This window comes from Montipora foliosa, chromosome 6 (assembly GCF_036669935.1).
Source record: "Montipora foliosa isolate CH-2021 chromosome 6, ASM3666993v2, whole genome shotgun sequence".
Classification (NCBI taxonomy): domain Eukaryota; kingdom Metazoa; phylum Cnidaria; class Anthozoa; order Scleractinia; family Acroporidae; genus Montipora; species Montipora foliosa.
The window spans coordinates 21,453,496-21,480,090 of NC_090874.1; the positions used below are offsets into that span (position 1 = coordinate 21,453,496).

Genomic DNA, 26,595 nt, shown 5'->3' on the forward strand with positions numbered 1-26,595 from the left:
GCGTTCTACCACTCTAGTTTCTAGTCTTTCTCCTACATAGTTTCGTCGGAGTGCGTGATGTGACGGATTTGCTTGCAGAGGCAAACTCTGTGTTTCTGGCGTTTTCACCGAAGTAAATCTTTGCCAGAAGCAGCTAAGGCACGTGTGATGCAGGTTCAGTACTTAAAACTTTCATCACCATAAATGGGGTCGAAGGTGGACGCAAAGGTTGTTCTTCTCGGAAAGGAATACAGTGGAAAGACCAGTTTAGTGGAAAGATATTTACACGAAAGATTTAACGAAAATGTCCCTTACCAAAATGTGAGTTGCTCCATTTATATTCAGTTTTGTTGTTCCTTATGTCATAATGAGACAGACCGAAGTTAACGTGGTCTCTGAAACAACAGTTGATTTAATTTCCTTTATTTCCGTTAATTTTAATTAATGGGGACCGCATGCCATTAATGAACCGATGAGTTCCAGGATGTCATGCAACGCTCCCCGAACAAAAAAAAAAGCTGCTCACATTGGAAGCACATTTCTTTCCCATTGTTTTGATGGTCTATAATAATAATAATAATAATAATACACTAATAATAATAATAATTATTATTATTATTGTTATTATTTGGATTGAAATGCTGCAAAAATTCTGACCGCCAGAGAGAGAGTATTTACCCGATATATTCAGCAGCAATATAATTTTGCAACACTATACAGTACTGGAAAGTATTTTTGTATTTGCCTGGTTTCTGGGTGTAGATCAAATCTGTGCTTTGACCTAGGCAAAACTTCATCTACCATAAAAGAAAGCCTTGCTATTACCTAGGTTTTTTTACTGACACGGTCAGATTTTGACTAGACATTTGTTTGCTTTGGTTTCAGCTCTGTTTTCATGCATTGTGGCAGTTGAGAATACGTGAAATTAATAAAATCGCATGTACAGGAAGACTTGATTTTGAAGTCAATATAAATATCGAATAATATGATTGTATTTACATTCTTTCATTCTCTCAATTCTCCACTTATACTTGCGATTATGGTCAGCGTAAGTGGTCACTTTGAAACATACAACATACCTGCATATTTGTGATGATTGAGCACATTGATGAAACAAGAGGTATTATCGATCGAGTCGCATGATACAGTTCCAGAAAATGGAACTGTAGCTTTGATTGGCTCAATCCGAGAAAGAAATGTGTTTCCAATGTGAGCAGCCATTCCTTTTGGGGACGCGTTACGTGACATCCCGAAAGACGGTTGTTAAGGAGACTATCATTCCATAGCCCTGGGCAGATGGATACAAATAATTAATTGGACTGAACAGCCTATAAATGGCAAACTACTGATGTGAAATGAAACTCCCAGATTCCGACAAGTTCCATCACAGGCGCCCCAAGCTCAGTGTGAGGGAAGCCAACAAGAATATAAGAATTTGTATGGGAATCCCAATAAAAGACCTGAGCAGATAAATTTTACAAAAAATTCTCAATCAAAAGCCTAACCTTATTGCCATTTTGGCTGGCGTCCTTTCTGTGTGTTTTTTTTCTCCAGATTCAACGCGTATTGAGCCATTATCAGTTTCTCTGGTGTCTACGGTTATAATAAAATGCCAAGGCTGAAAACTGAATTCTCAGGAGCCCACCAAATGGAGTCAAATGTTCCTGGATAAAATTTTCCCACTGTTACAATTCCACCATAGAATTCAAGGGCAAAAGTTTTTCTTTCATTTCAATCTGCTAGCCGGACAATTGAAGCCTTGCCAGCAACGTCTGTTAGTGTTAGTGTCCCAAACAAAAGGATAAAATGACTGAAAGGTCCTTGCACACTTTGAACACAACACGGCGACCGTTAAGTTCGGTTTGGTAACGTCGTCAGGGACAATAGACAAAGACTTTTTACCAAGACAAAAACAAAGACTTGTGAACCAAACCGAACTCAACAGTTGTCGTGTTGGGTTCAAGCTGTCAGCTTGAATAGCAACGTGGTGTGTGGTTGTTGAAATATACCAGAATCTCTGTCAACATGGAATTGCAAACTTTTTCGGGCCTTCATGTTTTTAGCAAGTTTTACAAAATATGTGAGTCAGCGAGGCATGCATTAAAAAGGAAAACATTAAGACTTACCGGTACCTGAAAGCTACCAGTTGTAAATAAGTGTTTTGTCTCTTGCTCTATAAATTTCTCTCAGTCTTACAGTGTTCTCCATTGAAATTTTCTCTTCTCCTTCCTTGGCTTCTCTCGAGGCTTTCTTGCTTAAATTTCTCAAATTGTGTCACCTCTTCTCTCCTACTCTTTCCTGCTCTTTATCCTGTTGCTCATCACTAATATGACTTCCTGCCGGAAAAACACGGGTTGCCAAATGCAACACTGCCACGAAATTTCCTGAACACTCCCGTCCCCAGAGGCTATCTTGCCTCCCCTTCTTCACCCCGACAGCCCATGGTGCTCTGCTGGCATGCTTTGCACGCCTGAGCTCAGGTACTATAAATTATATTTTTATATACTTATATTTTTGTTGGCTTTCCCTTACACTGAGTTTGGGGGGGGGGGGCTGTGGTTCCATCTAGACCTTTAAAAAAAGCCCTCCATGGGGTTGGTGCTGGTAAAATTGGAATCACCCAATTCACAATTACAAAACAGGATAAAACTGACAATAAGATACTGTAATGTTCCCTGCTAGAAGAGGATCTTTTCTTTTTGCTTTCACTGGGCTGACGACTCTGGGAAAAGAGACCTCTGCCGTGGGTCGAAACTCGCTCTGATCCAACCGCCGTCCACAACCTTGGACGGCACTCTTCAAACTGCATGCCACCATGATATGTTTGCTGACTGTGACTTAAGCCCACTGTCTCCAGCGCATTCCTTTACAGTAATTCCGCTGTTGTTAAGTGAGCCCAAACAACATGAAGAATCACATGAGGATTTTTCTCTCATTCGATGGTTTAACACTCGCAGACATTTCACTCATTGCCTGCGGGTATTATTTGTTAAACCATCGAATAAGATGTATTTATTTTGTTTTGTTTTCAGACAATTGGAGCAGCATTTGGTGCAAAGAAAATTACTGTGGGTAACAAATGTGTGACACTGGGGATTTGGGTGAGTTCATTTATTTTACGACTAATATTATTTATTTACAAATATATGCAAAGTTGACAGGATTGAGTGGCAATCCTGGCCCCAATTATTGATAATTCAAAGGATGGATGGTGCTATGGGCCGGAATGGGCCGGAAGTCGCTATCTCAGCCACAAACATGCTGCACATGTAAAGGGTGTGCGTGTGCCATGTTAGTTGGAGATGGGGATGAGGTTGTTTTTGTGTGTCTGAGTGTGTGTGGTGTACATGTGAGTTGTAATTTTTAGGTTAGGGGATGGGACTGTAAGGGTGTAGTAGTATATGGTATAGTCTGTAGTTTCTCTTCTTGTATGTAATGATGTATTATTTTTTTCAATGGAGAAATTAAAAAAAATTACCAAAAATTACAAAAATAAATCAATCCCTATCCAGTGGATTTAGTAAGTTGGTTTTGATGGTGCTTTTTTGCTGGATGATGCTGCCCTTCTCCTGAAAACAAAAACAAAAAACAAAGAGAGAATAAGAAAAGAAGGCTACATGTTTAGCTACATGTAAAATTATTAACATTTGTGACTGTCTTTTTTATCATTCTTTTCACATTTCATTTTATAGGACACGGCTGGCTCTGAAAGATATGAAGCGATGAGTCGAATTTACTATCGTGGAGCAAAAGCAGCAGTTTTATGTTATGGTAAGGAGAGATTCTGAGGATAACATTCAAGGGTACCTTAGTTTTTTTCTAAAGGTGACTTAATAATTAACCATAGCGGCGGAAATCAGAACATTGTATACATGTATTCCTTGTATTTTGAAATGTACAACACTGTGCTTTTGCTATGTTTTTTATTGTGACATGAAGATATCATGGTAAAGGTCTGAGAACAATCACAATACAAGTCCGAACATATCATTTTGTCTGTTGATTGATGTTGATATGATATTGAATAAGCAAGGTCCATACTGATTTCCCTTGCCTCAAATTCAATTATTGCTTTGTTGTGCACTGTTTGAGAAAATCAAGTTAAAAAATGTAAGTATGGTCATGTGGAACCCAGATTTTTTTCTATTCAAGCATGACAAAGTGTACAAAGTATAATATGAAATCAGTCTTGGGTCCCTTGGCCAAAATGCTGTAGCTAAAACAGTAATGTCCTCAGATTAGCCAATCATTATTGTTAGCTGGTAGGTTATAACATTATGATGGTTGTTTAAATTCACAGAACGAGGGTTAAGCAACTGGGATGGAAGGGGGAGAGGGGGAGGGTGCTAAATTTGTGTTGTGGATCAAAAATAACCTGACTGTGCCATGTACGGAGATCAAGATCAATTAATAACATTGATATTATTAAGCCTGTCCTCGAAAAGAAGTTAAGAGCATTATGCATGTTAACCTGCAAGCTTAAGTATTCAAGTGAGCTACGATCCTCGCAGTTATGAACACAATTTTAGCAATTACCGGTATTGTGTAGAGAAGCGTAAAAAACTCAGGCCTTCAATGGGGTGACCTCGCGATGCCCGTGTGACACTCTAACCAACTGAGCTATGGAGCCACTGATGTTGGGAGTGGTTCATTTGTTCAAATGCTCTCGTGATAAATGAATTAATGAATGAAATTATATAATGAAACGAATTAGTCTATCACACCAGCATTTTTTCAGGCTTCTCTATGCAATTGCTAAAATTGTGTTCATAACTGCGAGGATCAAAGCTCACTTGATTTCATATCCACAATTCAATATAATGATCCATTTCATATATATATCATTTTGTTCATTGAATTTTAAGTATGGCAACACATGGAAGTATTTCTTTGTGACGATTTGAGAAGAGCTTCACATTCTGTGATTCATGCTGGTTTATGAACTTGTAAATTATTTTTCAGATCTCACTGAAAAGTCCAGTTTTGAACGAGCAAAGTTTTGGGTTAATGAGTTGAAGACGTATGAAGATGTTAGTATTAAATTTATGTAAGGGACCAGTCAGTGATTTAAGATGATGCAGAATATCTTGTAGAGTGGAGAGAAAATTTGTTGACCCATCCCCTTCATGCACCAGCAGACCCCAGACCTATAATCGCTTAGTTCATCCACCCGCAGTCTTGATTGTCCATACAATCCGCAAGTTCATCATTCATGCTGACACAAGCATCTTTCATCAGTATGTCTACTTGTATGTGGATTTTGATTGGTCTCCCCTCATGGCTACCCCTACGACCTTTGAGGGGGTTCCCACAGCAAAACCTGGTTGGTAGAAAGTTTGGGATGACATACATACTTTTAATTAGTATTGACCTGTCCCTTAAAAACTTATGCTTTTCAAGTCTGAATGTGGTACAGAAATAAGCATAAAAAATAGTAATACAAGGCTTATTAGTAGGAATAACTGATATTACCAGTAATAACGTTAAATTTAGACTAATGTTCAGGCCACCTTTATCTGCAGAATCTACAGTAATTTTTTCAATTAATTTACAAGTTTTTGCTGAGATCTAATGTTACGTGTCCAAAGGAAATTAATCCTTTTTGATGCAGCTGGGGATTGAGGGGTTTGGAGTAGCGTCTTGTAAAACTGTGCATGGCATTTACTAGTTGTTTTTGAGCATAGAATTTTTAAATAAGAGAAAGAGTCCTCAAAACGCAGTCAAGGTAACTTGTAGGCAAAATGTAAAATGATCTTTTGTATTGAATTGCTTGTATTTTATCTTATCAAACATGAAATTTTATGGAACAACTGCAATCTTTTAATTGAAAAGAAGTCCATTTTCTACAGAAATTGCTTTGCCAAAGGTATTTTGCATGTCCATCATTAAATGATTTTATTATTAAACGAATGCAGTAGTTTCTACAATCTAGCTGATTTTCAAGCAATTTATAACCTGAATGTGCCATTTACAGTACCATCTTCTGTGGTCTTGATGCCATTCCTAGTGTGTGGAAAAACAAAATAAAATAGCACTCCAGAATTGACGATGTCATACAAAATTGTAATGCTATTTTTCATAACAGATTCAAGTTTCTCTACCATTTCAAAAAGCTCTTTCATGCCACCAACCACCCAATGTAAGATACTCGTACATGGCTTTACCGAGAACAATGTTTATTCATTTAGGTTTCCTATTACCTTTTATGATTACAAAAGAAGTCAAAATCATAATGTTTCAATATGAAATCATACACAACATACTACCTACCCAAAATAATGAGTTTATATTGTGAGGGTTTTTCAGAAAGCAATTGTTGTCTTCAGATATATAAAAACAAAACACAAACCTTATAACCACGGCAGCAGTATGAAATGCTATCCTTAAAACAAAGTAAAATACTATGCGGCTTCTTTGATAATACATTGCATTGGCATGCTCTGAACCAGTCAATTATTGCCTTGGCAAAATACCACATCCACTGCACAAATGGTCGCCATGATAATGGTCTTCCAAATCTTAATATTCTTGAAAAGAAATTGCAGTTGCAAAAAAAAATGTTTTCAAAATTTTCAGCAAACATGGGCTTGTCTTTTGTTACGTCTCAATGCAATGCTCCAATGTCACTGTGTGGGTCAAATGTAATTATAATGTAAGTAGGAAATGGCATCACAAGCAAGATTATGTTACAAATGTTTGTAAGTTATGTAAGTTATGTAAGTAGTGTTTGTATTGCAAGTATTGTTTGCAAAATAAAGTAGAATTATTAATTGAAAAATAAATAATTAATATTTTGTATCTTGACAGAATTGTAAGATATACCTTTGTGGCACCAAGTATGACTTAGTCCAAGGTGACAAAAAATTGCGCCAAGTTGACTATCACACAACAACAGATTATGCAGATGGTATGTAGTATCTGGCCTGACATAAATCGAATTATCATTGAAATAACATCTTGCTCCATTATGAATGATTTAAAAATGAAAATAATAATAATAATAATAATAATAATAATAATAATAATAATAATAATAATAATAATAATAATAATTATAATAATTAGTATCTGAACAGAAAGATTGACTTGAGCCCCAGGTGCATGGTTTGCACCCGGCTGATGCACTAAAAGAACTCCAGCAAAGACTGTGAGAGTATAGATGATGATAATAATAATAATAATAATGATAAATTCTTGACTTTCTGTTAACAGAACAACCTGTGAGGAGATGGTATTCAAACTCTGCAGTCATAAGCACTGCTAAGCCTTGGCCCTGAACCTGGGGCATAGAGATGAAGTGTCTTCTGTAGGATTAACCCTAACCCAATGACTGCAGAGTTCTGCATTCCTCCCAACACAGCCACCAGACACCACACCCAAACAGCCAACCACCAATGGTAGTTGGTGATTTTCTCATTCTCTTTAGTCACCATGTTCCTATCCCAAGGCAATGAGAAAATCGACAGAAATCCACTCCTGAGCTGCTCAATCCACCACAGTAACATCTGGATTGTTATTTTTCACCTTCTTTGCTGTCTCAATGCTCCTATCTGACCACATCTCCGTATTCCCATCCTCAGACACCCTCACCTCATTTGGAACCTCCTCATACCACACATCAACACACTATGTATACTTCCGACAAAGTTCCCAGAACACCCTCAAACTTATGCGATCATGCCACTTCCGATAGTCTCCCTCTGCACCAAACCAGTATTACCACTTGCCACATGCCCAAGCGACTCCACCACTGTACCACACACTCTACACTTTGATTTGCATCCTCCTTCTCAATTGCGACTCGAAAAAACTTTTTTCACAAAGGCTGCTCCTGAGCATTGAAAACATACCCCTCTATGTTCTTCCCAAACTACTCAGCTCCAAGCCACTGCCACAACCTCTCATCAGCCTCTCTATTACATCCCTTATAAACTACTCATGCAACCTCTTCTCCCAAAAATGTCTCCTTCCTTGCCTTCACCCCTTGCTTCTTGTGCTCACTTTTGTTTCCTCCCACCTGCAATGTCTCTCCAACAACCTTCAAGATCCACTCATCACTCACCACTCACCTTTGCACATCCAAACAGGCCAAGTTCTTCACACAATCATACACACTGATCAATCCCCTCCTGCCAACTTTTCTCTTAGAGTACCTCGCTACACTCCCCTTCTTGTGGAACGCCCCAAACATTGTCAACCTCTTCCTTACCTACACATCAATTTCCCTGGACTGTACCTCATCGCACCTATAGCCCATGAATTTATTGCACTCCTCAAATTCTCCTGCGTGACCTTCTCCTTCATCTCCTGCACAATAGACCATATTCATAAATGGTGGCCACAAAATTATTCTTTTGTCTTTGTTCCAGTTATCCTCTCTATCCTCACTTTGGAGCAAAAATTCTTTTTAATTTTGGTCATGCTAATGAAGCTAGTGAGGATGATTAGCATAAAGACAAAAGAAGGGAGTCACAGTGGTTATTTAAGTGGTCATCAACTTCCCTGTTGACCACCTTATCTTCCTTCTCTCCACCTTCTTCAACCTTGAAATCTATCTCACTCTCAGACATCTTCTGACTCTGTAACAACAACATTGGCATCAGACACATGTACCTCCTCACTGTCAGCATCAAATCCCACAAACTCTTCCTCATCATTACTTTCTCCAAACAACTCATTCCCCTTAGCTTCACTGATCATCGCCCTCTCCTGATCTTTACAATCCTTTCCAGTCTTATCCCTTATCTTGCCAGTCTCATCTCTCTCCATCTTGGTCAGCAGATTACCCAGCTCAATGCACTTCAACTGTGAGATCAAACTTGGGTTCTTCCCACACACTCAAGCATTTCTCATCCCACAAAGCCTTCACCTTCTTGACATACCCTCGCATCTTCTACTCACCACTCCTGACCAAACACTCCCAAAACACTTTCCTCTCCTAATGCATCCACTTAGACTTGTTCTTCCTTCTCTTCCCAGACTTTCTACCTTTCCCAATCACACCAAGAACCTTGTCACCTTTCCCTGTCATACCTTCACAGCCATTGGTCCCTCCCTCCGCACTACAACCAAAACATTCAATGACACTAGCCTGATGCCCCAATATAGCTTTTAAAAAAGCTCTGACTTTCCTTTTCAGAAGGGTTGAAAGTAGCTCCTCCTCTCTGGAACCTAGCCTCTTCTGACAGCACGTGCTCGTGCTGGGAAAGTCTTGACAAATTAAGGTTGTTTACCATTTACAACCAGAAACCAGTTGGTACTATGTTTGTTCAAATGGTAAGCAAAAAACTCCCGAATGGGAAATTTAGTTGGGATAGGCGTGTACCATTTGCAAAATTCGTTCACGTTTACCGAGAGAGTCTGAAGGGAGGCAAAATCGTGGAGGAATGCAAAATGGTAAACATGTTTCCCCTTTGGAAATTCCGTTTGAGTGTTTTGGACTACCTTTCGAGAAATCCCGTTTTCTGCGGAAATTTTCCGTTTGGGAAGACCAAAATAGGCTTATCATTTACATTCCAACCGAAATTTCCGAATTTGTAAATGGTAAACAACCTAAGTCACTTGCTGGACTGATGTTTTTTCTATTTTCCTTTTTCCAACATACTGGAAAGTTTGACATTTATTTTATTTTAACTCATAGACTGCTAGGAGTCCGAAGGAGACTTAAAACGTTTTAATACTCTTTCTAATGCCAGATGATTTTACTTGTCAATTGGGGTGGTTCAGGAGTCAATGGGTTGAAAAAACAGAGTTGCGTTCTTAGAGGAAAAAAAACAGTGTTGCATTTTTTTTTCAACTTACTCAAAACATCACATTTCAAGTGTGCATTTACCTGTTAAGCTTACTTTTGCTGCGAAGAAACTCATTTTTTTGATCTAGTTATCATTATTTCATCCTCTTGTGCATCATTTTTTGTTTCAACTTTGCAATGTTATTGACATCACATTACATTTTTGTCTTAAGAAATAAATGCCAAGGTATTTGAAACCTCAAGCAAAACTGGCCATAATGTTGGTGAGTTTTAAAAGTACTCAAATTCAAGGATAGTGGTGGATGTGAGGATGTTAGGAAAGTCTTGTAAAGATGAATCTTGTGTTGAACAAAATAACCTGTGTTTCTGTTTTAAAATGTAAATTGATGGAGTGTTGTGAAGCAATACCAGAATTTATTGTTCAACTTTGTGAATGTCATGAGAACTGCTTGCATTATTTTATTCGTATTTGATTAGTTCCTGAACATTTTTACCAAATGGCTGCTTTGCCTAAATTTTTACAACACTGGATAACATCGGATAACATTATTTAGTGGATAATATCTTCCCCCATTGTAACTTGCAGTGTGACCCTTTGACCTACGCAACTACGTCAATAACTATGACGGTAACTATGACAGTGAAAACTTTTTTTTTTAAACTTCATTCTTTACACAGTCAAATAATTTTAATTAGTAAAAGGTGCAAATTAAGGACGTTCGCGCCCATTGCTACTACGCATTTTTTCGCGCATGTCACGCACAAGTCATGCATCGCAGACCGTGAAAGTGAACGAACATTGCATCGAGCTAGTGTTTGATCCTCGCTCGGGCAAAGGGTCGCTTGTGGCATCATGGGATTGCTGTGGACCCAGGCCTTCTCGAAAATGTCACGCAATGACGTAAGAGTGCGAATAGACAATCGCTTTGAGAATATCGCAGAGATTTTACTCTCTTGAATGCTCGGTGACCTCCATTTTTCTTTCCGTAGATCACTTCCTTTCCTGATTTTGTCCATTTTAACAAAAAACAAAAAAATGTGTACGTGAGAAGTTAGAAATATTTTGCACTTTATGCTCTCGTGCGACCGACGTTTTCTTTCCTAGGCTAATATGTATGTTTTTCAAGGTTTATTTCACCTCAGAAAAAGACATCAGCTGCAATAGTTTATTTAGTTATATTAGTTGTGTTGAATTGAGTACGTTTACCTGATCTAAATTTCACTAATGTAACTTTTTTTTATTGCTGACAGTTGTAAGCTAACATCTTCTTAAAAATAACGCAAGCTTCTAAAAATGCACCTTATCTCGAAAACGAGCACGGTGACCCCCCATTTTTTTCCCTTTTTGCCAAAAGTAGATCATTACCTTTCTGCGTGGCAAGTTTAAAAAAATCTGTGCGTGGGAACATTCTGGCCGCGAACGTCCTTAAACAGTTTGCACAGTTGAGTTCTGGTGAAATCCCAGTACTGCAGACACCTTTTCACATTTTTTATTAACCAATGATACTGCATTGCATACAAGGTGACTTGGTTAAAACTTTAATGCCTGTTTTAAAATCACTAGAGGAATTGTTCTTTCAACTGGCCAAAGATTATTCAAGAGAAGAGGATTTACCTGAGGCCGGTAGGTGCAAGTTTGATTTGGAATTTACAGTGACTTTTCATTAAAAAACAGCTAAAAACTATCTCAGGGTGAGGTCAAAAGCACAGAGAATTTAAAGGGGGCATTACTCCCAAACTTCTTTACGTTGTATTGATCATAAATTTATGAATGGCCACACTGAATTACTCAAACAAAAGGAAACATTCCCTAAAAGCAGAATTTAATTTCCTGGGGATATTTTGGATGCCCCAACATTGGCGTGTGTTCGATTGACCCTATTCCGGAATAAGAATACGTGGAGTGATGATTTAAAACGGTATATTTGGCGTTTTGAAGCAACAAGGATAATACAGATGTGCCAATTAAAATAGCATTTTAGCAGGTTTTTGACAATTTTAATGTAAATCTCTGTAAAAACAAAGGATTTATAACTTCTATTCCATGTGTTCCTATAGAGTATGTGCATGGCGGCCATATTGGAGGAGACCGAAACAAAAGAATGATATTCCTTTGGGGAATAAATGTTTTTTTGCAAATATCTTTAATTGTTTTGGTCCTCCAACATGGCTGCCGTGCACATACTCTATTCCGGAATACGGTCAATCAACCCCCCCCCCCCCCCCTTTAATTTCTTTCTCTGGGTGAACCAAAGGAGCCTCAGTGATGTCATGTAGAGAACATGTTAGGGCATTAGAAACTATATAGAAACGAAGCATTTAGTGTTGATCCCTTCATATTTCCTTCTGGCAGCCTGCGGGTGAAGCCCATGGAAGTTAGAAACCACACTGAATATTTTCAACGTGTGTAAGCCTTGGCCAAAGGAAAACAACAATTTTAATATGATCACGGAAGTCTTGTCCTGTTGGACAGTGTTTGGTACTTGCCAGGTGGGGTGATCATCATCTACACCTTCTACCTTTGAAACCACATGTGAACTTACCGGTAGTTTTGGTTAACCTCAACCTGAATTTGACGGTTTTTTATCCAGATACTCCGGTTTTCTCCCGCAATCACTATCTCAGGGGATAGTGAAACCAATAACGCTATCCACAGTGATCAAACACCTCTGAGCTGACAGCAGTAAATAAACAAGCCTTGCAAACAATAACTAACAATTTTAATCAACAACTAAAACTTAAATTAACGAACGAAATGACACATTTATGAAATGCAATAGTAAATTGCAATAATAAATTGCGCTCATAACTGCGAGGCAACACAGTTTCACTTGACTTCATACCTACCCGCACTGCAATGTATGATGCATTTCATTAATGTATCATTTCGTTTATTAATTCACTTATTACGGGAACATGTGAACCTAGAAATCACTAGCTCCCAACGTCAGTGGCTTCATAGGTCAGTTGGTTAGAGCGTCGCACCGGTATCGCGAGGTCACGGGTTCAAACGCCGTTGAAGTCCTGAAAATTTTCAGGCTTCTTGACGCAATGGTAAATTGCGCTCATAACTGCGAGGCAACATGCACACTTGACTTCAAAATGAAATTACATGCGCAGTAATCACTTCCACAACATTTTCCGTTTGACTGACAATCTTTACTCCGTCTCTCTTCAGTTCAGAACAACAGCAAAAATCTCTACTACCGGTAATTAAAAAGTCAACCTAAAGTGTAGTAAATTCGCTTACTTGACTCCAATTTAACAGTCAAACAAATCAGAATCTCTGTCAACACGGAGTTGCAAACGTTTTCAGGCCTTCTTCGTTTTTTTAGCTAGGTTTACAAAATATGCGAGGCAGCGAGGCATATATTAAGAAGGAAAATATTTAGTGGGTAAATAGCTTTGCACGCCCTGCACGTGCGTTTTTCACTTTTGTCCATTTCGTTGCCGTCGTCAGCAAAACAACAACGTGAAATAGCCAAGTTTTTGGTTTTATGAAGAACGTCAGCACTTGAGGATAAATTTTCATTTTCTCTCCTAAAATAGAGTGGCGTTCCGACTGGTGTCATCTTTGAAGAAATACCACACCCTTGTCATATTAAAAACGTTGAAATAGTCACGAAGCGATTAAAACAACGCAAATTTATATTTTGAGATGACGTTCTCGTTGCCGTTGCCGTTGTCCTTGCTTAAGCTCCCTAATATGATTTCCCGCCAGAAAAACGCGGGTTGCCAAATGCAAGGCCGCCGCGCGATTGCCCGCCAATGAAAATTGCTCGAACACTTTCGTCCCCAGAGGCTCTCCTGCCTCCCCACCAGACCTCCACCCCGACAGTAGGGAACTTAAGCAACGACAACGGCGACGGCAACGAGAACGTCACAAATGTGCATATTTAGTAGGCAAAAACAATAGCTTTGCACGCCCTGCACGTGCGTTTTTCACTTTTGTCCATTTCTTTGCCGTCGTCAGCAAAACAACAACGTGAAATAGTTAAATTTTAGGTTTTAAGGGGAACGTCAGCACTTGACGCTAAAGTTTCATTTTCTCCCCTAAATTAAGCGCCGTTCCGACCAATGTCATTTTTGAGGAACTACCACACCCTTGTCATATAAGAAGGGTTGACATGTTTACAAAGTGATTACAATGACGCGAATTTATATTTTGAGATGACGTTCTCGGTGCCGTCGCCGTCGTCGTTGCTTAAGTTCCCTAGTCTGTACGGGCGGACGGACGGGAGTACGCTGACGTCAAAATTTCTCGCATGGATACTGGAGATTTCCCAAAAAATCTTACCCATGGTGCCAGAGCTCCGCAATAACAGAAACAATGAAGCCTAAACACACTTGAGCTGTGTCGTTTTACATCGCCCAGAATGCTATAACATATCCGGGACTTTAATGAAGCCGTCGCGCGAAAACTTAAATCTACTAATGAGATCACGACGTTTCGACCTCTCCGAGGTCATTTACAAGTGAGTAAATTTTCAGACCGGCAAACAAAAGAGAAATTGACCAAAATGCAGCTACCATCGGCTTTTTTTTTGGCGCTTTACAAAGGTTAGCATATGGCTTTTGTAGATGAGACCTTGAAGAAGGGATTGAGGCATTTTCCGTCTTTTCACTAGCTGTGGAACCACTTGGAAATTTTATTTGAAATTTTTATTTTCGGGCATTTTTAGTATGGGGGAAACATTCATAGCTCTAATTTTCCGTGAAAAACCGCTCTTTCAAAAATTTAGCATATGGCTTTCTTTCCTTGCCATTTAAAAAGGTTCCCTTACAATTTTCAGAGGAAAAGAATGATCCGAAGTACTTGGAAAATTAAACTTTATATCTGTCCTCCTGACTATTCGGCCTTCTGACTGCTTGGTCACTTGCATACCAAGAGAATCGGCGATCTTTGAATTTCCCGCGAGGACGGTAATATATTCAAACACCCTGTGACAAAAGCAATAGTACTTCCGCCATGTCAATTTTCTTTATTAGAAGCCCAAGCATATAACAGAAAACCAAAATATGTAACATTTACGACATGTTGCGAAGATTGAAGTTAACACACCAGGTTTTCAAAGAAGGCGATAAGATCTTCATTCAAATGTTCGGCTGGTTCTTGCTTAACGTATAAATGCCGCCTTGAATAGGTTGCGGGGCGTAATTAGCCGCCATTGCCGGGTGTTCTAGAACACAAGCGCAATTTCCACCATAGGATCAGAACAATCAAAGTTACAAAAAGTATCTTCAGCTCACGAAATGCAGCGCGTTGATCGGGAGCTCTCTTTAGAGCTCGAAGAATCTCCAGTCAATCCTGCATTTATTCATATGCTTTTCCCGTTGGAAATCAACGGGAACTATTTTGGAAATGGCGAGTATTTAAACTAGATCGTCTACTGCTCGTTAACTCTCTACAAGAGAACTTGTCATCGCTTGGTTATATTCTGAACTCTAGTTCAATGGTCTGACAACCGTTGCAAACTGTAATTTTAGTGACTTAGCGCGGGTGTATGATTTAGAAATGTGTTCATACGCATCGCTAGAACAAGAAAAAGTGTCTGAATTTACTACATTAGATGAAGTACTCGGAGAGAACTCAAATGAGAAAAACCTGTACGGGCGATTTGCGTGGATGAAAAACTGTCGCTATTTACGAGATGATATTTAGCGGGTTTCCTTCAGGCTGAATTCGACTTGATTTAAGGGAGCTTTCATCTTGGCTAAGCTTTTCACTTCCTTTGTTCCAGTGCTTGATAAACCGCTTAAAAATTGGTCAAGCGGCCTAATGAGCCACTATTGTTCACTTTATCCGCACCTTCAAATCACCCTCGAAATCGTTTGATTGACAGTAGGGAAATAGGTCATTTCCGAGTGCATGTCTGCCTCCTCTTCAAAGCGAGTCCAAGTGCGAAGTTTTTGTGATGCTAATTAGTTCTACTTTACATATGAATGAAAACTAATTTTCAGAAGAAAAACTTCGCACTTAGACTCGCTTTGAAGAGGAGGCAGACATGAACTCGGAAATGGCCTATTCTGCAACTGGACCAAGGTATTCCCACAGCTAAATCTTTTGGCCAATCCCAGATGACCTGTTGTGGAAATGCAAATTAATATGCTGCCTTTCACAAAATTTTGCACCGCAAGTACATGTCGCAGAAAACAATAGCATTCTGCGCGAGGAGGTGTGTGGTTTTTGGTCTGTGGAACTGTGCTCCAGGACCATAGAGCTGTAGGAGGGTCTTTCCCTCCCGGAGCTTGGCCCTCTGTAATTCAGTCCCTGAGATGGCAATGAAGGGTTATAAGCAGACCAGTAAGTTTGATTCCGTATAAACTTATCATGACTGTCATCTGATAGTGCTTTGGTCTGCAAGGTGTAAAATGTCATTCTCTTTCATTCTTCCTTTCTTTCAGGTGATGTCGAAACAGAGCCGCTAGAACTGACAGATACCAATGGACGACAGGGAAAAGCGTTATGCTGTGGAATGAAGTTATGATGTTGGTGCATGTGAGAGAGAGATTTTAGTACAGATGAATATTACACTTCAATGGACACAATCAGATTATAGACAATTTATTAGTTTTTAATACAGAATAATGATAAGATCTTCACTAGTTGTCAATTATTGAGAAGTATAAAATCAAGGCATGCCAAGAATTCAGTTCTTTATACCTTGTATGGGGAATCAAAGTGGAAAAGATGAAATGTGTACTTACAGAATTATTTTCAAATACCGCTAATTAATGCATTGAATTTAAAATTTCGGTGAAAGTTCATAGTTTGTGGAACTTGTATGTGGAAAAATTTTGAGTTTTATAACGTCTTAAACGGAATACATGAACAGGGTGACTTACGCGCTTTCACGTTTAAAATGTTGGTTTTTCTTTGTAAACAAATAGATAAACTCAATTTCAATGACTAATATTGCAGAGGATTGAAGAATCAGAGAATTTTAGAATTTCTTTTTTGTATTTGAAAGGAGAACGTAGTTTTTGCGCGCATGGAATAATAACACCTTTGGCCAATTCCAAACAAGGAAGGGCGCGATTTAAGAATCTTTTTTCTCATCTGTGGAACCTCAGAAATTTGAACTAATCGTGGATGCCAACGAGTACAAAAATGGATCTCCTTCCATTACTGCGCTGCACGCGTTTTGCGTCAATAATCCCCACATATTTGTTGATCCCCACATATTTGTTGCTCAAATTTTCCTTTGCCTTTGCTTTTGCGGGCTATTATTGCCTCATCAATCGTGGGTCGCTAACATTTCGACACGGACTATTCGGTTTATCGGTTTTTGTTGTTGTTGTTTTTTTTAAGGGGTTTGAGGGGGTGGTGTGGGAGTCCGTTTTCGCAATCAACGAAATAGTATACCCAGAGTGAGATTTCCTGCGCGCGCAGACAGAATGTATGTGTTCTAGTATCCAGATTATTCCCGCCGTTATTTCCAAGGTCACCTTTCTTGTTTTCCTTTTTGGAAAAATACCATTCCGATTTTTCTTTCAAATGTAACTCGGAATAGGAATCAGCAAAATTATGCGACTAAAGTTCTGGCCACAAATATCTTTGGCCTTTATTTTCTAGTCATCATTTAGTTTTGCTTTGCCGGAAAAACGTAGGCATCTATAGACCACTTTCATAAATGGCGACCACTTTTTAATGTAAATTAGACCTACTGCCCTCATTTTGAAACAAAAATTCTTTTGGAATTTGCTCGTCGTAGCGAGGCTAGAAAGGCTTATTAGCATTAAAACAAACAATAAAAATATTTGGCCGCCATTATGAAAGAGTTCTAAAAGAGGACGTCAAACACGTTTAAAAATGTTTCATTGTATAAACACCAATGAAATATTAATACCAGGTGAGCTTTCATGGCATAATTAACAACTATTCACCGAAGTGGAGGTGGCTAGTGGTGGATATTTACCGAGACGCGAAGCGGCCAGGTAAATATTCACTATTAGCCAACGACACTGAGGTGAATAGTTGTTTTAGTATACACTAAAACAGCGCGAAAATATAGCACAAAAAGATGATTTTAACTCAATTTATTCGTGCAAAGATTACGTTTTTTGGGCGCAAATTCCACCCGAATTGCTCGGAGGTGAATAGCAAAGAATATCCGGAGTGAGTGGTTAATCAGCGCGCGCGTTCAACGCTATCCACTGTTTTAGTATATACTAAGGCATGTTATCTTCACACGTGAAAAGATCATGGTTGCTAGTGCTATAGTTACATTTTTATCGCGCCGTCCTACGTTAGGACTACAAAAAAAAAATATGTTAAAGTGAAATGGTTTGGTATTCCATTTGTGTTAATATAATAAACAGAACATCGCATGAGCTTCGTATCCTACGAGTGTCAAAACAATTTCCTGGGTTGGGGTTTTTTGCATTACTACCCTTGATGACTGGTTTAACACTCTTTTAATTCGCAAATATAGCGAAGATATCGTTGACGTAATCCATTGTCAATATGTGGCAACCAGAGCGTCTTTTGTTCCCGTGGTTGGCACAACAAAAACAATGTTTGCAAAGAGATATCTTCCCAATAGCCAGTTGTTTATGAATGATAGTGCTTACAGCTGCATGAATAGGCCTTTGGCAAAAATTCGTCACGTGACCGTTCTTTCATAAACACGATGATTCTGCTGGTTTCATAAAATTATTCTTCAAGAAATAAAAAGTGCAGCTCAAAATATGTTAACATGCCGATTTTCGTAAGTATATGTCGTTAAACTGGTGTTGTAACAGTTGAAAGAATGTATAAGGATTCGTATGGGAAAAGGACGCTTTGGCAGCCAGTCACGCTTCAATACTTTTCGTACAAACCTTCTATTTTTCTCAAACCGCTTTAAAATTCTTCCTTCGAAATATGAAAGTCTGATAATTTCCACACTTGCACATTTATTCTCGCTTATTTGACCCATGGTAAAAATAGGAATCTGAGCTATGTTTGTGGCGCGTAATTATGAAAAATTACACTGGAGGGCAAAAGCTTTTCGTTCGTAAACAAAAGTATGGAATTTTCGAGTATTTAAATGGTCAAAGAATCTTTACTTTAAGTGGTATTTCTCTGAAAATTTATATTTTGGCTAAGACAAACGCGATCTTTCCATCTCTGGAAGTTATGAACTCCGAGCTTTAAGTTCACCATGTTAAGTTATGTTTAGCATTTTTAACCTATGTGATATCATCTGTATTATGTGGCGTTAAACATCAAAGGTTCATGCAATTTAGTACTGGTACCAGCTGTTCTGTTCAAATAAAGCTGAGTGAAAACGACTAAGTTGGTCATTATATCGTCTACTGGTTTACATCCTACCCAAGGTTAGCCTTTGAGAGTTGAGAGTGCCGAAAAGGAGGGGGGGAGAGCACCTTCGTACTAACATGCATGTGCCACTTGCAGCAGGATTGTCTTCCGTCGTTTCGTGACTTCCCTGATGCAGGTGCCTTTTTAAAATGTGGGGGGTGTGGAGGAAAGGGGGGGGGGGGGGGGTGGTGGTCTCATCGAACACCAAAGCAAGCACAGTCACCCCATCTTTCATTTTCCAATGGTCCTTTAGATAGGATAGCAAATTAGAATTTTCTTTTAACACCATAAGCTCGTCAGACATAAGCATTAATACTAAGGTAGTGTTTACACGGACGCAGTTTCATATCGACACGGAACCGTTTTCGCCATAAAATCCGAGGCGTGATGGTGTAAGCGAGCGCTGCACTTCGTGCTAAATTCACTATTTTGAATTGAACAATGCAAACTTCGCGCCAAAATATTAACCGTATTCAAATCGATGCGGTTTCGCTGTTTACACGACAGATGAAACCGCATTGTTTTGAAAACGCTCCGCTTTTGGCAGCGGTTTCAAGTCGGCACGGTTTCGGCAACAGTCTCGATCCGTGTCGTGTAAACCGAAGGTGTAAACTTCATTAGAAAAACTTTACACCTAGACTAGCTTTAGAGAGCAGGCAGACGTGAACTCGGAAATTACTTATTGCAGTAATCAAATGAACTGGCTGTGGATGATGTGAGATTCACATGCACGTGGAAAAGATTATTAATGTTTTCAATGCTCTGGTGTTAGGTGCTCTTTTCCCTTGAAGTCTCGACACGAAAATTCCAGGATAAGTTCTGGTCAATAAAGACTCAAACGGTGTTCATACGATCCTCAGCGTCATATCTTTGTTAACCGTCGGATTTTAGAGTTGCTTGTTGTAGCTTGTACTTCCCAGCGTGTACCCCCCGGGAACTCCATGCCCTACTCTTTCCGAATAGTGTGTGGGTTCTTTTACATCACGCAGGATTATGAACATTGGGTTTTGAGACGGGGCCTACGGTTTATCTTCCTTATCCGATAAGACTACAGAGGCTAACTATTTTCAGATGCACTTCCTTCTCAGTTATATTTTAGACCGTGAGTGTTGGTTCGGACGGAGTTTTGCACAGTATTGTGCGATGCCCAAGCCCAAGGGTGTTCACACTAGCGATCATCTTCCTCCCCCAGAGCCCTCCGTTTGTTTTGGTTAACGAAACGGAGGGTCTGGTCGCACCAAAAAATTCCAATTGTTTCATTGGCTGATAAAAATAATGATGCGCAGAACAATTTAATATTACAAGCACTACGCATTACATTTTACTTCCGGGCTGCATGGCGGGAACAACTGGGAACTATGCGGGCGGGGCAAACGTCTGAAAAGATTAAATAAAATCTTCTAAATATGGCGACCACGCCAAAACGTACAAGTTTGCTCGAAATCAGTGCAACCTCAGCAAGGATATCATTCCCGATTGCTGGGAAAGGAACCGAAGGAAGGTTGCTAAAACTCCCTCAGAGGGAGTTTAAAAAACGACTACGGCTAGGGCAACGACAACGGCAAAAAGCAGTAATGATATGATCGTGCTGCACGCATTTTTGCACATTTCTCTCACGTACTTGTCAAAGCAACATTTATAAAATCACCAATCTTCAGGTTTTGACGACGAGGTGGACAAACAACGTTAACAGTGAATCTTTCCTTCTCTCTCTTTGCTTCAAATCTGTACGTATGTACCAATATGGTTATAGCATACTTCGCCCATATTGCACCACATAAACGAGATGGAAACATCGTGAAACTCAGTGAAACACTTAGGACAGCTCAAGCTACTAGTTTGAAGTGACGTTCTCGTCACCACAGCCGTCGTGGTTTCTTAAACTCCCTAATAGGGAGCGTTTTAGGACGCGGACGTCAACCGGAAGAGACAATTTAGCGTGCCAGGGCAGTGGTGTCTACCAGATTTTTATACTAATTATCTCTAATGGAGAAAAGATACTTGGAAATGTAAACGTGGTTGTGTGAAAGGGTTAAAAGGGAAAACAGCGCACTTCCGGTTGCCATCTGTGTCTCAGAAACGCACGTGCTTAAGCTCCCTAATAGAACGGCGACGGCAACGAGAACGTCACAAATTTGCATAGAGCGGTTTTCAATAGGCCATTTCCGAGTTCATATCTGCTTCGTTTTAAAGCGAGTCTAAGTGCGAAGTTTTTGTGATGGTAATTAGTTCTAATTTACATATGGATGAAAACTAATTTTCATAAGAAAAACTTCGCTCTTTGACTCGCTTTGAAGAGGAGGCAGACATGAACTCGGAAATGACCTATGAGTGTCGAAAGTAATTACGCAATCGCTCAGTGATTGGCTTAATTAAAAGTCTCGCTCGAGTTTATCAACCAATGAGAGGGAAAACCGAAACCAATCGCGACTTGCACGCGCTATTTTTCCCGCGCTTTCAGCAAGTTACATGGAATTGGTGCAAATTTTGGATCGTTTTGCGCTGTTTGCACCTGCCGTGATTGGTAGAAGTAATTACTTTACGCTCATTTGAAAACCGCTCCATTTAGTGAGCAAAATAAATGGAGGGCCGTTCATACTAGTTTCGTTCTTGAGGGTTTGTCACATCTTTGTCACTTTAAAATGCTTGGAATAGTCGCGAAGCTATTACAAGAACGCGAATTGACATATAAGGCGACGTTCTCATTGAAGTTGCTGTCGCCGTTGCTCAAGCTTGCCAATGAACAAGGGCTGTGAGATGGGTACTCCGGCTTATCGTCCTTATCCGAGAAAACTAGCAAAAACAAAAAGAGAATGGTGACACACGCTAACACCAATCCGGTAACAATCCGTTGTGGCCAACACATCACGCATGCGCACAACCATTTCACCCGGTCAATTAGCAGCTGCTTCGGCCTTGCTGGGCCTCATCAGCATGGCGTCAGCATGGCGTAACCAACATAGCAGGCGGCACGGTCTTGGAGCTGCCACTAAAGGGATGCCAAAAACATCCGCCTGGTATGTTAGCTATGCCATGCTGATGAGGCCCAGCTAGGCTGAAACAGATTGTCCATGACTGCTAATTGACCAGGTGAAATGGTTGTGCGCATGCGTGAGGTGTTGGCCACACCGGGATGGTGCTAGCGCGTGTCAACATGCTCTTTTTTTTTTTTACCATAAACTAGAAAGTCTACACATTTGGAAAAGATTCTGTTACAAAGGCAGCAGTTTCTCCCAAGTTATTTAAAGACCCTGAGTGTTGGTCCGGCCGGACCCTCCGCACGGAAGTCTAGCGCACTCTCGATTGAGCTGACTGGTCAGGGGCGTAGCCGCGCGGAGAATGGGAATTCACAACGTCCGTCTCCATTTTCCGCGTGGATTGGCCGCTCGTTCTTTGCCTCCATAGCCAACAATCCAAGCTACGCACGCTAACGCAGGGTAGGATCCATTGGAACGTTGTAAGATTTGGCAAACAAAAGTTCAATTATTTTACGAAGATGATGCCAGACATAAATAGAAACTTCTGCAGCGCCTATCAATGGCAACCTCTTTCCCAGGGAACAGAGACAGAGACCCTGGCAACGAAGTTGATGTTTTGGTTATATGACGTTGTTGTTTTGCAGAGAACAGCAAAGAAATGTACCAAAATGTGTGCCGCACGAGCAGCTCGATCGTTTTTTCTCTTTATCCAATAATAGACCAATTTCGACATATTAAAATTCAGTCCCAAACAAAAGACATCATCTCGAGGCTCTGGGGAATTAACTCATACAAATCCTTATATTTATTCCCCAGAGCCTCGAGATGATGCTTTTTGTTTTGGAATGAATTTTAATATATTATATCGAAATTGGTCTATTGTTGCTGCAGCCGTTGCCGTTTCTTACGCTAGTTTAGGCCGGCAGGTACAAAACACAGGTCTCAGGTCACAGGCCCTGTTTTACCAATACAGAAGCAAACCTAAACATTCATTAAAGCTAACCTTAGGCTTATTAGACCTAAACAAGAGTTTTTAGGCTACCCCGTTTTGTACCTACCCAGTTTGGGCGACTGTTAAAAAAAGCATAACCACAAGCCCTGGGTTAGAGTAATCTAAATGAAGGAAAAAACTTTATTTGTAGCAAACTGGCAATGAAGGATAATTCTTCATTTGAGCAAGAGATCGTGTTGTACTTGTCCACTCGCTGCACGAATCAAATCTTCGATTTTCTGTGTGCTGGGCCGTCCGCCATATTGAAAGCCGAGAAGACCCTGAGAACGACGTTGCAAATATGCAATTTGATGACTGGGGACGAGAAAGCGATCGAATCGACAGGGTTTCGTCCTACTCGAACTGTTCTTAATCTCGACGTCCTTCTCAAAAATTTACTTTCATATTAGTATGAAACAGATGCAGATTTTAGCTCCAGAAAAAGGATTGTTTCGGTGTCCCTTTGAGTCGGTTTTGCCTCATGTCTTTGGCCCAGAGCGGCACGGAAAGCGACGCAAATTTGAACAATCTGCCCGACGATGTTCTGTTGGCCATCTTGCGTTTCTGTGACTTGAAAACCCTCTCTGTGGTATCCCGCGTAAGCAGAAATCTCTACCGTCTGGCCAGAGACGATTCTTTGTGGAAAGAAACAGCATTGCAATGTGTGAATGTCCGTCTTTCGGACAGAAAGTAAGTGGGAGGCAGGATTTCCGTCTCGTTCACTGCACAGTAAGCTCAATGTACTGTAAGTAAAAATGGCAGCAGTAAACTAACCTGTAACTAATCTCTTCGTTGTAGATCTGGATGGGACTGGAAGGAGCTTTGTAGGGTCTCTTGGAATTGGACACACGGGTGTTGTAAGGACCGTAACATTCTCAGGTTTAATTTGAAGTGAGTTATTAGTATGTTACTTACCTTATCAGAGTTGTTTACTGGTCGGATCCCCTCATTAAATTGACAGACTTAATTAGTTGATGTGGCAGGTACATGTATTCTGCAGTTAAGGTCTCGGTGAAGGTAAATTGAAGTATATTTCCCGAAAAAAAATTCTGAAAAATTAATTTTAAAACAGTTAGAGTTGGCTTTCTTTGTTTCCTGCCAAAATCTGCGTGTGACAAATGATTGATGTATTGTGTCAATCACAGGATCAGGATCGGGTTTAAATTGACAGCCTTCATGTGCAATCTGCTACCTTAGAACGTACACGAATGCTGATTGGCTCAGCACAATTGGCTTTCAAGCAGGGGGTGGAGTTATTCAGCAGACCATGAGCTGCCCGCAAAATCTTTATGTTCAATTTTCTAGGGCTTTATTTTGAAGCCGAAATAACAACCTCTCGGACCTCCTGTTCTGATGGGTTTATACATTTTTTTTAAACTGTCTTTTCATGAAGCCTAATGCCGTGGATTCAACTTGGAAGGTCGCAGCAGCTGTATGTAGCGCAAGCGGCTGACATCATTCTTTATAAGAGCAACAAGCACAAGGGCCAATCTTCATGGCAACCCTTAAGGACCTTTAGTGGTCACCATGGTGATGTCCGTAAATTTGTTATCATTGATGGCCAACTGGTGAGTTGCAGTCTGGATAATTCAATACGCACCTGGAACCTACAGAATGGGAAATGCAAAGATATATTCATCGGCCATACAAGTGACATAAACAGTGTGGATTGTGATGCTGATGTGATTGTGACCGGATCAAGGGATAAAACTGTCAAGGTAGGGTAAGACTGACTGCATAAAAATAATGAATATGGACTTCATTTATTAATTTTGTGTATACCAGTAAACAAGCTACAATGCCCTGACAGGACTTAATGTACAGTAGTTGAATGCAATTTAACTTACAGTTAGTTAGCAACAAGGTGGAAACTTGTGCAATGTCGTGCTGACCCCTACATGTAGTTATTTTGTGTTTTGGCTAGCATTGCATTTGCATTGGATTGTCACACAGTGTTAGTGTTGGATCTTGTTAGCGTTTTGTAAGCATTGATTTCGTTAGCATTGTGTTGGATTGTGATTATTTACAGTCACCTTCAGCGTTTATTGGGGTCTTTTGTTGTATTGGCATTATTACCATATTTACCCGTGTATTACATGTAAGTCAATCCCGTGTATAAGTCAACCCCCATTTTTGTGGCAAAAAAAGCAATTTGTTAATTTCTTTGTTAAATGTTCATGGGACACTAATCTTGTATTCTTCGATTTCCGGAAATGTGGATACACAAAAAATCAGGGCCTCAAGCGCTTAATAGTTTTGTGGTTCAGCATCTGTTGTATATGCGGGCATTTTGTCCTTGAGTTTCGAAAAAATTCTCAGAAAATCGAACATGTAAACCTCAAACTAACCTGTTTCATTGTTCAAGGATAAAGGGCTTTAGAGGATAAGCACAACATCTCAGGAAGCAGGAGTCAATCTTTGAAAATAACTTGCGAACGATGCGAAAATGTTCAAGGTTTAATTGGTCCTTGACTTATAATTTCTCAAATGACAAACAAAACAAAACTCATAAACTAAACAATATGAAGTTTGCAAAAGCATTTAAGTCAGCCAGGTTTGTATAAAGAATAAAAAAAACATTCATTACCAACCAGCATTTTCACGCAACACGAGTGACGATGCTTGCACGCAAACACGAGGTATTGCGCCAGGTTACTAACCCGTTGAGCGATCGAGTTTTTATTTGAAGAAACAGAAATGCCTTTTAGAGCTTTCCGCCTTTGGAAAACGAAAATTTCCAGTGTCTATTTGATATTTGTGCTTGTGAGTATCTTCAACATTTAGAGTTGGATAAATCCTTTTTCATTTCAACTGGAATTGCTTACATTCGTTTTGAAGTCTTTTGTCATTCATTTTGAAGTCTTTTGTCGGCTTTTGTCCACTGCATTCGTTATGCCCAAGAATCGCCCAAGACAACATTATTATGTTAATTTTGAATAAATTACTTAGCTGGAACTTGGCTCAAAGTCTTTGACCCGTGAATAAGTCGAGGGCGATTTTTGGAGCTTCTTTTGAGGCCATAAAAGGTTGACTTATACACGGGTAAATACGGTAGCTAGTGGAGAGCTATCGATGTGGTTGGCGAATCAGGCTGTCAGGCGTAAACAATGGAAAATTTGTAATTGATTTCTGATCGTCTCAAGTTCAGCAGGCGCATTCATGCATTCGTTAAATGGTTGTTAAGGCGGCAGGCGCATTCATGCATTCGTAAAACAGAAAAATGTATTACACTGCATTTGTAAGCACTCTATAGGCTTGATACAGTAATTATTTTGCTATACAGCTGTATCACCTCCCTGACGCAGTATCTTACTTACTCCACGAGTTTACCACAGGATACCTTTGATTTTTAGTCTTGTTTGCATTGCATTGTTCCATGTCTCCTCAGTCCCAACGATTATCCTTATCTGAAGTGCATGTATTCAGTGGCTTTGGTTGCTAGGGTTTGTCTGCTAGCAAGAGTTACATGTAGCAGTCTTACCACTTAAATTGCTCGCAGCTTAGCAGTAGTTGGTGTTTTACTGTATGGTTGGCAGAGCATTTTTGTTGTTCAGTACAGTTGCTAGATTTTATGATCATTTCATTCCTCACC

The 26,595-nt window shown here is 39.8% G+C and overlaps 2 protein-coding genes across 7 annotated transcripts in view; both read left to right on the plus strand.

Moving 5' to 3' along the window:
• The first annotated feature begins 50 nt into the window (after positions 1 to 50).
• On the plus strand, positions 51 to 16,568 carry LOC138006958 (ras-related protein Rab-24-like). The gene is made up of 8 exons (XM_068853596.1): positions 51 to 300; positions 3,012 to 3,080; positions 3,672 to 3,750; positions 4,942 to 5,009; positions 6,787 to 6,886; positions 9,943 to 9,993; positions 11,295 to 11,354; positions 16,136 to 16,568. The coding sequence occupies exons 1-8, from the start codon at positions 184 to 186 to the stop codon at positions 16,216 to 16,218; spliced, it is 627 nt and encodes a 208-aa protein (XP_068709697.1). The 5' UTR covers positions 51 to 183; the 3' UTR covers positions 16,219 to 16,568.
• Positions 16,569 to 23,336: 6,768 nt separating this feature from the next.
• The window catches only part of LOC138006959 (F-box/WD repeat-containing protein 4-like), a 13,191-nt gene continuing 9,932 nt past the window's right edge, over positions 23,337 to 26,595 (plus strand). For all 6 annotated transcript variants that reach the window (XR_011123964.1, XR_011123965.1, XR_011123966.1 and 3 more), the window contains exons 1-3: positions 23,337 to 23,693; positions 23,802 to 23,894; positions 24,397 to 24,721. Coding sequence is in view for 2 of the 6 variants with exons in the window: in XM_068853597.1 (XP_068709698.1) it covers positions 23,485 to 23,693; positions 23,802 to 23,894; positions 24,397 to 24,721 (627 nt within the window). In the remaining 4 variants the exon portion in view is untranslated. The remainder of the gene's footprint in view (positions 23,694 to 23,801; positions 23,895 to 24,396; positions 24,722 to 26,595) is intronic.

Coding starts and splice junctions, on each gene's coding strand:
- LOC138006958 (XM_068853596.1), top strand. CDS start 184: ATGGGGTCGAAGGTGGACGCAAAGGTTGTTCTTCTCGGAAAGGAATAC. Junction 3,081..3,671: donor GTGTGACACTGGGGATTTGG/GTGAGTTCATTT, acceptor TTCATTTTATAG/GACACGGCTGGCTCTGAAAG. Junction 3,751..4,941: donor AGCAGCAGTTTTATGTTATG/GTAAGGAGAGAT, acceptor ATTATTTTTCAG/ATCTCACTGAAAAGTCCAGT.